The sequence below is a fragment of the Herpailurus yagouaroundi genome, unplaced genomic scaffold, assembly GCF_014898765.1.
Source record: "Herpailurus yagouaroundi ecotype Mexico unplaced genomic scaffold, PumYag 163, whole genome shotgun sequence".
In the NCBI taxonomy this organism is placed as follows: Eukaryota; Metazoa; Chordata; class Mammalia; order Carnivora; family Felidae; genus Herpailurus; species Herpailurus yagouaroundi.
In genome coordinates, this window is record NW_024412404.1 from 67,971,143 (window position 1) to 67,982,559 (window position 11,417).

Consider the following 11,417-nt stretch of genomic DNA (forward strand, 5'->3'; position numbering starts at 1 on the left):
GAAGTCTGGGTGGGAGAAAAGGTAGAATTTTGGCGTTTTCCGTTTCCAGTGTTCATTTTATTTTAACAAGCACAGGGCCCTTACGTGTTATCAGTTGAATTCCACGTTATTGAGCACACACTCTTTCATCGATTTAATAGGAATCTCACGTCATTGAGAACTAGATCAATAACTGTCATAAAATACACACTTATCCTTGCGGTTTCGGTTGCAGGCGCGCCAGGGGCCTCCAGAGCAGCAGCGGGGGCCGCAGGTGCCTCTCGGGGTCCCGGCCCTGCCAACTCCGTTAGCACTTCTCACAGCGGTCCCGGCCCCTCCGAGGGCGAGGGCGGAGGGCAGGGAGCCCGGAGGTGGGGGTGGGGGGAGCGCGAGGATCCGCGCAGGGGGCACGGCGGGCGGGGGGGGGGGGGGGGTGGAGAGCGAGTCCGGCCCAGTTAGCAGTTCTCACAGCGACCCGGCCCCTGGGACAGAGAGCGGGGCAGGCCCGGTCCCTTCAACATGAAGGACATCTGCCCCGCTGCGGCCGGGGCCTGGCACCCGAGTCACCTTCTCTGCACCGGTGGCTTCAGAGCAGCCTTGGGACCGACTACGCTCTGGGAGGAGGAAAAAGAACCGATGCCGAAATCCACCAGCTTCGCCAGGAGCACAAATTAATCTCACTTCCTTTCACATTTAAGATGCAGGTCTCGGCTCATGCAACATGCAGTGGCTCCCGTGCAGTGATAGCAGTGAGGGCCGCAAGCCATAAGACCGACAGCTGACGTCTTGTAGCCGTTAGACTTCTCACTTGTACTAACAGGAAGAAAAGGCAGACTCGCAGCCAGTAGGAGTGGTGTGGTGGTCAGGGAAAAGCCCTCTGGCCGAGTATAAAGTGGATGTTATATCTACAGCCCCTAACTTTTCCTTTCCTCGGACAGGGACAGTGTCGGGACAGTGTCAGGGCAGTGCGGTGGGGGAGATGCTCACCCTGCTACCCAGAGCCCTGGGTGTGAGAGGCTCACCTGTGGCGGCGGTCCAGGATGGGCTCCTCCAGCCCCAGGCTTGACCGGTGGCATCGGGGGTGGGAAGATCGGCTTGACAACCTGGAGGACACAGCAGACGGTGGACACCATCTGACAGCCCCTGGGTGCAAAGCTCCCCAGGTCTGCCCTGCTCCTGTGCACCTTGCAGAGTGCCCCCAACCCGTGGCTGCCACCGTGGGCAGCATGAAGCCCAAACGTGGCAGAAGCCCATTCCTGGGCCCATCACCACCTCCCCCTCTCCCTCGACATCCCTGCCCCCACCCCTCCCAGCCCAGTGTTTCCCAAGAAAAGCTCTTAAATTGCCAGAAAGTGGGTCTTGGGAAGTTCAAAAGCCAAGAATTCACTAAAACTTGCATCTGTGTGCTGGTCAGGTTCAGGAGGAGGCCCGGGGAGGTAGGGGTGGGCACTGGTCACCCATCCCCAGGAGAGACCCTGGGTGTGCCGTTCCCAATCACCACTCCTTGGCCAGAAACCTTTCTGTCCCAACTGCCCCCGTTTTCCTGTCAAAGTCCCTCCTGAGGCTATTTTTGCAGCTTTACTCCAAGTCTAAAGTTAGTTTAAAAAGTTACAAAGAGAAAGGATCTCCATTAAGCAAACGCCACAGTAATGGTTGCTGCTGGCAGGCCCACGGACAGACACAGACACGGGGGTCACAGTGGAAGGAGTAATCGACTATGTATCTCAGAGCATCTCCAGACATCAGCTCCAAAGGGACGCCAAGGGCTTTACGCAGAGAAACCGCAGACACTGGCCACTGGAGCCCCTGCCACCAGCGAGGGGCACAGGTGTAGCTGGGGGAGGCTCTCACCTGCTTGGGCTTCAGTTCAGGGAGGGGCTTGGCAGGCGGCGGAGCAGGTCTGAGCTGGTGGGAAGGAGGGGCAGCGATCAGACTAGGCCTGAGCTCGGCCCACCTAGGCCCCAGGTCTAGCACTCGTGCTGTCCCTCCGGGCTGGGCCATCAGCCCTCCTGAGATCCCCGCCCACCAGATCCAGTCCCCAGATGGCCTGGCTGCCCGGGCCCACCGCTGCTCACCTGGTCTGGGGGCGGCCAGGTATACACAGGAACTGTGGGGGGGGGTTTGGACGTGGCAGCTGGAGGCTGTAGGGAACGGACAGGTAGACTGGGTCTCACAGGAGGGCTGCCTGCCTCCAGCTGCGCTCCCAGCGCAGGACCCAAGGTTCCCGCCCCTCCCAGAGCAAGAATAAAGTGTGCGTGGAGGGCTCTCCCTCACCCCGCTGCCCAGCAAGGCCTGAGCCCGGCTGTGCCTCCCATGCTCCCTTTCCTCAGCCTTGTAGGGGGCTCGGAGGGGGTGGACAGCAACGGAGGGGATCTGGGCCTTAACACCTTCTGACTGACCGTGCAGAGGCCAAGAGTCTCAGGTTCAAGTTCAAGCTCCAGTTCTGTCACTGGCTCACGTAGGTTCTCAGACTGCAGGCCCTAAAGCCTGCCTCTGCTCTGCGGGCCAGCTCTAAGCCCTGTTGTGAGGGATGGGGCGGCCTCCAAAGCCCATCGGGGACAGCGGGATGCAGTGCTTACAGCAGGGGGCGGCTGCTTGGGGGTCGCCCTGGGGACCGCGGGCCTGGTGGGCTGGCTGGGGTGGTGGGGGGGGCCCGGAGCCCCACCCTTGGCTGGCACACCGCGCCCCTCGTGGAACAGGGGGTTGGAGAGCCCAATGGCGGTCTTGGGTGCTGCAGTCCTGGGGAGAAAGCAAGACACAGGTCACTGTGTCCTGGCCTCAGGGTCTGACCCAGGGACCCAGGGGCTCCTGGCATGTCCTGCACCCAGCGAAATGGGGTGAGGTCCCACGGCAGCTCGGACCCTGGCTGGTACGGGCCGGCTTCTGCAAGCCCACGTCATCCCACGTGTTCTGGTGCCAGCAGGGGTTGAGGGGTTGTGTGGGGAGACAGAGGGGCAGACCATCCACCTGTCACTAAAGGTCATCACCTGTTCCCCCCACCTAGTGAGAGGCAGAGGCCCCAAAGCCCTCTCTGGGAAGGGTTATGTTTCTTCTTCCTCAAACAGCAGCGGGCATTTCCCAACTGTGAGCAGAAGGTCTCCCTGCACATGACAACGTGTGTGTTGCAACCCCAGAGCAGGCTCACCCCCAAGGGTTGCGGCCCGAGGCCTTTCGGTAGATGACTGCACCTGCCAGGAGGGCCAGAGCCACCAGGAGCACCGCAGGCACCAGCACGACCATCAGGAGGCTCCTGGACCCTGGAGGGGTGCACAAGGCCAGATGTCAAGAGGGTAGTGAGGGCTGGGAGGGCCAGTGAACCCAGAACCCTGGGACCCTCCCTAGAGCCCAGGGCTTGTCTGAGGACCCTCAGCCCAGAGACCCAGTACATTACAACAGCACTCCAGGCTCTCAGATGATGAGTTGGAGGGCTTAGTGGTGGCTGGCCCCGGGCCCACAGTGACATGAGCCAGGTCTGGCCAGGCCCTGGAGGGGGTGGTGCTGTGGCTGGCTACACGCACAGTGGTTGCTGCAGAGGAAGACACGGTGGCAGTGGGGGCCCACAGACTCAGAAGGGGGCTGAGGACCCAGCAAAGGGGCTAGCGCTTCCTGTCACTGCTCCTGCGCCCTCCCCTCTAGGATGGGCCTCTCGTCTGTCTCATTGGGGCCCAGGTGGCCACACAGGCCCAGACCTGTGGGGCCAGAAAGCATGGGGTTGAATCTAACAATGCCCGGAGGGGCCTGTGGGCACATGGTGTCCTTGTCAGCCCTGCCCATGTGGTCTGGACCCCGTCAGGCTGTACAGGCATGCGGGCCCCAAGGCGGCCAGGCGTACCTGTGTGCACGGAGGGCAGCAGCTCTGTGCAGTGGGGTGGTGCCCAGCCCGGGTGGCACTGGCACTCATCCTTGTGGTTGCACACCTGGGGGTGAGTGGGGGTCAGGGCCAGGCCTCAGGCCCAGGAGGGGCTCTGCCGCAGCCCCCACGGATGGAGGACAGGCCGAGCTCACCCACGAGCTGCCACGACCAAGGCCGAGGGAACATGCTGACAACAGAGGAGGGCCCTGCTTCCCAGCACCACATGCACGGGAGGCGCAGGCCGGGCAGCTTCTTGTGGGCCGTTCTCGGGGCCCACCCCCAGGCCTCCCTGAGACGGGAGCCCCCGAGGGGGGCGCTCCAGCCCCTTGTTTCAAGCTCTGGGTCCCGGCATCACCACACAGGTTACTGAGAACTGACCACAGTAGCCACATTTCACAGCGGGTCATTTCAACCACAAGCAGCCCACAGGTTCCCCAGCACGACTGCCCTGGGCCTCAGTGCTCACATGGGACGCCCAGATCCCCACCAGCTCAGTCCCTCAGCTGCTGGCACCGCCCCCCGGGCACTGGCCCTGTCCCCTGTTCACCTGGGCTCATCTTGAGCACCGCCTACCAGTCTCCTTCAGCCCCAAAAGGCAGGTGGCGGGATGTCCCGTGGACTCACGTACCCCATGGTTGTTGCACTGGGCGGAGCAGTTTCTGGATCTGTAAACTTGCAGGTGCTCGCAGCGTCCTTTCCAGCAAATCTGGAGGGCAGGGAGTGTCTCCTCGGGCAGCCATTCTAGCGCTGCTTCAAGCCCCTGCACCCCAACTTCTAACGTCGGCTGAAGCTGCCCCACAGCCTTCCCGGTGAGCTTTGGGGGAGATTGGCTGTGGTCCCGGCATCCAGGCTTGGTGTAAATGCCCTCTGCCAGCTGGCCGGCCAGCCCACCAGGGCCAGAGGACTGGCCCCACCCTTCTAGGGGTGCGGTGGGTGCCTTGGGGGGACTTGCCCAAGAGAAAGGTGAACAAACCACATGAACAAAAGACAGAGTCCCTGTGCACAGTCCTTGGGTCACAAGTTTAGGACCTGTGGGTCCAGCAGCCTGACTGCCATGTGGGACACGTCCGGGCTCACGGCCCTCAAAATCCCCTAAAAGCTGCAGCCAGCTGATGTGCCCTCCAGCAAACGGGGTCGGGGGGCTCTGGGCGCTCACCCTCTCCTCGCCACACTTGGTGCCTTCGGGCACTGGCTCGTAGCCAACACCTTCCTCCAGGACGAGGGCCTGGCAAGCAGCCGAGGAGGAGGTGAGGGTGCAGGAGCTCTGCTCTGGGGGTTTCTGTCCCCCCCTCACAGTACAGGACGCCACACCTGTTGACCCTGTGCAAGAGGAACATGCCATGCTCTGCTGGGTCTCCTGTCTGGTGCGTGCTGACCCCACCCCCCTTAGGAGGACCGGGGGAGCTGTGGGAAACGAGGTCCAGAACCCTTGGACAGGCTGTGGGGTCCACTGATGGGTACTCCACCGAAAGGCAGGCTGGGCCCCCTGGAGAACCCCCTGACTCGGTCCCCGGGCAGCCCTGCTTACAGGGACATCCCGTGGTCCCGGACCCAGGGCAGTCAGGCTACAACCGCTCACCTGCTGGAGCCAAGGGGGATCCTGCCCCTACAGTCGGGCGAGATGCTGTAGGTGTAGCATGTTTCCACGGCAGCCCGTGAGCCTGTGGGGGCAGGAGGAGGTCAGTCCTCCCGCTCAGGACCCGCGGCTGCCCGTGGGCCTGGGGGCCCCTGCCTCACCTGGCCCCCACAGGTCCTGGCACCTCTGGGCCAGCGTGGGGCAGGCTCCGTTGTAGCAGTAGCCCCCCGGGCAGGGTGTGCCGTTCTCCTGGAAGGCGTCCTCTGGGCACCCCGGCTGCTGGCCGTCACAGTGCTCCTCAAGGTCACATGCGTCCTTTGGGTGACGGCACAGCTCACCGGCGGGTATCACCTGCCCGGAAGAGCAGAGCTCACCTGGGGAACACAGGCCCGCAAACAGACCCATGCCTCCCGTGCTGGCAGGCACCGACCCGGGGCCCTTCCCACCCGCTGACCTGCGGGCACAGCCGGGCTGGGGCGGGAGGTGTCGCACTCACCCTGCACTCCCGGCAGCAGGCGCCCTGTGCGCACTTGGCCCCGTGGGCCAGCTGGCAGGTGGTGGCGTTACAGCAGGGGTTCCGACAGTCCTGGAGGGCAGGGCCGGACACAGCAAAGGTCAGAGCGGGCTCCAGGTGGACCCCAGGACCCCCTCCCCAGCAGCCCCTGAGGGTGGTGACGGGTGTCGGCGAACAGGAGCGTTTTCTGCCGTGTGGCTGTGGCGCGCAGGGCACCTGGTGGGTCAGGCGTGGACGCCCCCGCTTGCAGGACGGAGACGGGGGCCTGTGTACCTGGGGTGGGCCGCAGTCACACTGCTCCCCACGTTCCACGAACCAGTTCCCACACACGGGGTCGCCCACCAGCCGGCCAGGGTCTGGGGCGTTGTCCAGGCAGCCCGTCCGGGGCTTCTCCACGAACAGCTCCAGATCGGCACGGCTGCACTGGCTGAACATTCTGGGGAACTTGACGCTGGGGGAGGGGGATGACTGTCAGGGGGTGCGGGGGGGGGGCACTGGGACACCCCGCTCCGCAGGCAGACCCGGGCCTCACCCGATGCTGGCCGCCATGACGCAGCCGCCACCTTCCCGCGGCACGGGACAGTAGCAGCCTTGAATGTTCTCGTCATGGGCCATGCCCAGGTTGTGGCCCATCTCATGGGCCATGGTGGACGCCACACCGATGGGGTTCTGGTGGTGGTCCTACAGGGAGAGGCTGTGCTGGCTGGTGCTGCCTGCACCACCTCCACCCCTGCCCGCGCCCCACCCCCACTGCCCCAGGTAAGGCTGGGTGCTGGGCGCGGCCTCCTGCCAACCAGGCTTCTTAAAGCTTCAACGCATCCTCCAGGGGAGGTGGCCATCCAGGTGTTCCAGCCCATGTGGATGGCTCCGGGATGAGCATGTGGACCTAGGTCCTTGGGGCTCCCCTTCATGCACTCTGCTCCAGCTCTGAACCGGGCTCCCCACCCAGAAGCCAGCAAGCCTAGGCCAGATTCCCTGCACACCTGGTTCACAGCCCCTGAGCCCCGGGAGCACATGGACGACACCTTGGCCAGTCCCACGGTGGTCCCGGTGAAGTCGACCCCGCTGGAAACAAGAGGCGTGCGTGGACGTGGATGCCCTGAAAGCTGCCTCCCTCCCGCGTGCCCCTCGTTCTCACACAGCCCTCCCTGGCTGCAAGGGCCCAGCTCTCTGCGTCCACTGCCCACATACGTGATCAGCTGCGCGTTGTCGTGCTGGTAACGCCCCGCCAGTTTCTGCGCCCGCCAGGTGAGGAAGTTCTCCAGTGTGGTGTTGGCGTGGGAGCTCACGTGAATCCCGTCCCTGTGGTTCCAGATCTCCAGGCCCACCAGGACCACACGGACATTGAGCTCCTGATAAAGCTTCGGGCAGAGAACCCCTTGGTCGAGCTCAGGGACAGCAAGGGCCAAAGACACAGAGGCCACTCCCTGCTCACCTACCCCACGGTCCCACCTGCTGGCCGTGCCCCCCCATCTCTACAACCAGGGTTTCTACTGAGCTGGGAGGGAGCGGCCCCCACCTTGTCCACATGGTTCACCACCTCCAGCACCCGCCTGCGTACAGCCTCTCTGCTCCCCAACAGCTGGAACTGAAGGACGGCAGACCGTCAGGTGCACGCAGCCCACGGGCCTGCCCCAGCCCCTGCCCCAGCCCCCGTCCCCGCGCCCCACCCCGCACTACCTCTGTACTGTCCGTGACCACGTACAGCTCCACGTAGCGGGTTTCCCGGGGCAGCAGCCAGTTCTGGGGGCACAAGAAGCTGGTCAGCCGCCCCAGCCACCGCCCTGCTGACCTAGGCCCAGTCTTCACATACCGACCCTGTCCCAGGGACCTGGAGCTGGCACCAGCCCCCTGCTCACTCCTGGGGGGACCGTCCAGGAGGCTCCAGTGCAGACCAGAGCTATCTCTGCAGCTGCTGGTGGAGCCAGGTCCAGGCCCACTGGCCACGGGGACTGCTTGGAGACACCCTGACTACGGGGATGGTGGACAGAACCCTCACTCAGCTTCAGCTGACCACACTGCAGTCTAGGGGACGCACAGCCCCAGCAGACAGGAGATGATGAAGCTGGTGGGGGGGGGGGGGGCGCCCGCTCACCCGGGGCCTGAAGGCTGCTGAGATCCGAGGCCCCAAGGCCTTCTCCAAGCTGGAATCGCTGACCCCGCAGGTCCCGGCCTTCTGCTGCAGGTGCTCTGCCTGGTACAGCGCATGCCGCCCCTCTTCACTGGCCCCATCCAGGGGCTCAATCAGGTGGACAGTCGAGCCAGCCCGGAAAAAGCCCCTGAGGGTGGAAGGAAGCCAGCAGGTTCCAAATTAGCACATTCCCCCCCACCCCATGCCCATCTGGGGAGGACAAACCCTTGCAGGACAGAAGGCCTCCTTCTGGTGCCCGAGGACACAGGCCCCCCAGGGAAGTGGTACACTGGGGACAGCACCCACAGCCCTAGGAGAGCTGCGTAGCCTAGGGGACCCGTGACTTCTAACAGGACAGACACCCGTGTGCAGAAAGGCTGCCATGTGAAGCCCCGCTTTCCTTGGCCTCGGTTTACCTCCCTGGGGCATGTGGGGGAGGGCTGAGGCACTGATGTGCTGACCCCCCCCCCCCACCCCCGGGTGTGCAATGCCCACCCACCTGAGGCCGGCACAGGTGCTGAGGCTGGCGGCAGAATGCTCGTGCCCCTCCACGTGGCCCTGGTAGAAGCAGTGATCCTGCAGGAGATGGGAGGGTAAGTGGTGCACAGCCCTGTGCTCCCTCTGCCCACCACCGTCCTTGGGGGGCGCCGCCCAGGGGCCTGTACCTGCCTCTGTGGCTGCTCCGCCACTTGGGAGCCGTTGGCCGTGCTGTAGGTCTCCGTGTAGCCCGAGCCCACCAGCTCCCTGGAAAAGAGCCACCAGGTGCTGGGGGCATGGGTGGGACCGGCGTGGGCGTGCTGAGACCCTGCAGGCCCGGCCTCCACTTACCTGTTCTTCCGCAAGTGCAGGGTGAAGTTGTGCCCTTGGGCCCCAAGGACATAGCTCACACTCTCCGGGTACCGGTCCTGAGGCAGGGGAGAGGGAGGGGTCCAGGGTGAGGGGAGTACCCCACCTCAAACCTGGGGGCAGTGGAGCTCGGCTGGGTGGGGATGCTGCCCAAGTCCGGAGTACTCTGAAACCTGAAAGACCCTCAGAGGAGGCCTCGGGGTCATTCAGAGTCAGGCCGGTATTACGAGGTTGGGGCTCTAGATCTCATTTTCCCCATTGGTCCACACAAGGGTAATGACTGGGATCCCCTTCCCCAGGAAGCAGGGGGAGGGGAGACAGAGACATGGCCCCGCCAGGCTAGCCTTAGAACCACTGCAGCAGAGGAGGTGGGGGCAGGGCCCATGAGGGGCACCCCAGGGGAGAGCCCCGGCCCCGCTGACCTCGCTGACCTTGGAACCGCCCCCAGGGTGTACCGCCCCCAGGGTGGGATGAGGGCCCAGGGTGGGGGAAGGCTTCCCCCCCCCCCCCATACTGAGGTCAGGAGAGGGCGGTCTCCACACTCACAGGCACACCCACGTGGATTTTAAGAATGCCCCCAGGCAGCCTTGGGGAACCCCAGGCCAGCCCCAGATGCCTCACAAAGGTGCGTCACCATAAACACGCCTCTGGTGAGCCATCCTCTCTAGCCTAGGAGGGATTTGAGGATCTAGCCCTTGAGTGAAACTGGGGCGTGGCCAGGGCCTGCAGGGTTCCTGAAAGGCACCCCCACCCACTAGAGGGCAGGGCGAGGCAGGAAGTAGGAAGGTGAGGCCTGGGGGTGGAGGCAGTCCAGGCAGCCCAGGAGGGCTGTGAGCCCTCTCAGAAGCCCGCCTGGCCCTCAGCCCCACAGGCTGCCTCTTCATAACTGGCTGGGCCCACTGGGAACTACAGGAGGGACCCCAGGCCAGCTTCCCTGGCTGAGACTTACCGAGTGGGAGGGCAGGGCTCGGCGAGCACGGGGTCGTGGCAGACGTTGGGGCCACACCACCTCGTACTGTTCCACATGGGGCAGGGGGACACTGGGGACGGCCACTGTGGGAGAGAAGGGGGTCAGCAGGCCTGTGGTGGGTCTGTATCTCTGCCTCTGGGGGAGTCCTCTAACAGCACAGGGACCAGAGATTTGGAGACCCAGTTCTGCTGCCCAAGGCCCAGGTGTCAGGTTCTGGGTTCAGAGGCCACAGGACCCTGCCCTGGCTGCCAGGACAGCTCCTCCCTCAGAGCCCAGGGCTGACCTAGACGTCCCCTCCCCTCCCTTGGGTCCAAGGGCGCACAAGGGCCCTCCTTGCCATCTCAATGTCTCCCATAATTGCGCCTAACTGGGGAGCCCACCGGCCTGCCTGGCAGGCCATTCACCCAGCCCAGATCTAGAAGCTCCCAGGTATCCGACGACAAACAGCCCAGGAAGTGGGGGTGAGGCCCAGAATTGGAGCACCAGCACACCCTTTTCTGTGTCTCTCTCAAAGTGTTAGGCCAAGTGTTTCCATAACTGTTATCTCGCAAACCTCCTGAAGAAAGGGGCCCTGTCTGCCAGAGAAGTGACCCCCTCCAGCCTGGGGCTGGGACAGCACCGCACCCCAGCCCAGAAAGCTCCCAGGAGCAGTGGTGAGGGCTGGGGCCAGTAGACCAGCGCGGACGACACGCCCTAAGCTACTTCTCCCTGGTTCCCTTTTGAAGTTTCCGCCTGTCACCTGAGGGCTCTGAGCTGAGGGCTCCCTTCCAAGCGCCCAACCGCTGGGTCTGTTCCAGAGCTCGGCGGGGTGCAGACGGCCAGGGGGCAGCCCCTCGCCCTGGGGACAGCCCCTCGCCCTGGCACTCACCTTGCAGCCACAGAGCGAACAGCGGGAGTCCGAGGCGGCGCATGGGGGACGCACACAGGCGTCCGGGGCGGGAACAGGGAGCGTACAGGGGGTCGGGGGTCCGGGGTCGAGGGTCCAGGTCCAGGACACAGCAGCGCGAACTGGGGGCGGCCCCGCGCTCGAAACTCGGTCTGGCCGCCGCGCTCTGCGCTGGAAGGGACCTCCCCCGCCCCGGAGCCCAGCCCCCGGCCCGCAGCCTATCGGCCCCTCTGACGGCCGGAGGGGCGGGGCTTGGGCCTCCGCGGGGGGAGGCCCCCGTCCCCCGCCCGGACGGCATCTACTCCTGGGCCCCTGGTGTCCACGAGGAGGGGGGCTCCCGAACGGCCTCTGGTGTCCACAAGGAGGAACGTCGTAAACGTGGATGGCACTAACGAAGGGGGCCGCGAACGGGCCAAGCCGGGCCCCTCCTTGCAAGTCTGCACCCTCCCCGGTGCAGGTGAGGAGCCCAGGCTCGTCCTGCAGCCTGGCGGGGCAGCGGCTTGAGTAAGGCTCTCTCTGAGGTTGGGGGGTGCTCAGGTGCGGATGTACCCTCGGACTTCCTGGGGAACAGAAGCCCACACGGGACCCAGTACCACTTCCTGCCCTGCCGGCCCCCACACTGACCTGGCCCCCCGGGCGGGGGGGGGGGGGGAGGGCTGTCC

General features: G+C 64.7%; 1 protein-coding gene across 1 annotated transcript; it reads right to left on the reverse strand.

Annotated features, from left to right (window-relative positions):
- Positions 1-35: 35 nt before the first annotated feature.
- ADAM8 (ADAM metallopeptidase domain 8) lies at positions 36-11,068 on the reverse strand. The gene is given in 26 exon segments (XM_040486871.1): positions 36-593; positions 1,002-1,082; positions 1,831-1,884; positions 2,055-2,120; positions 2,559-2,718; positions 3,125-3,236; positions 3,371-3,505; positions 3,812-3,896; positions 4,461-4,538; positions 4,989-5,120; positions 5,122-5,152; positions 5,412-5,493; positions 5,570-5,759; positions 5,905-5,994; positions 6,196-6,373; positions 6,455-6,603; positions 6,906-6,987; positions 7,114-7,283; positions 7,442-7,510; positions 7,603-7,665; positions 8,018-8,201; positions 8,553-8,629; positions 8,719-8,797; positions 8,882-8,958; positions 9,849-9,952; positions 10,738-11,068. Coding segments are annotated over 26 exon segments (2,895 nt in total). The 5' UTR covers positions 11,054-11,068; the 3' UTR covers positions 36-542.
- Positions 11,069-11,417: the final 349 nt, after the last annotated feature.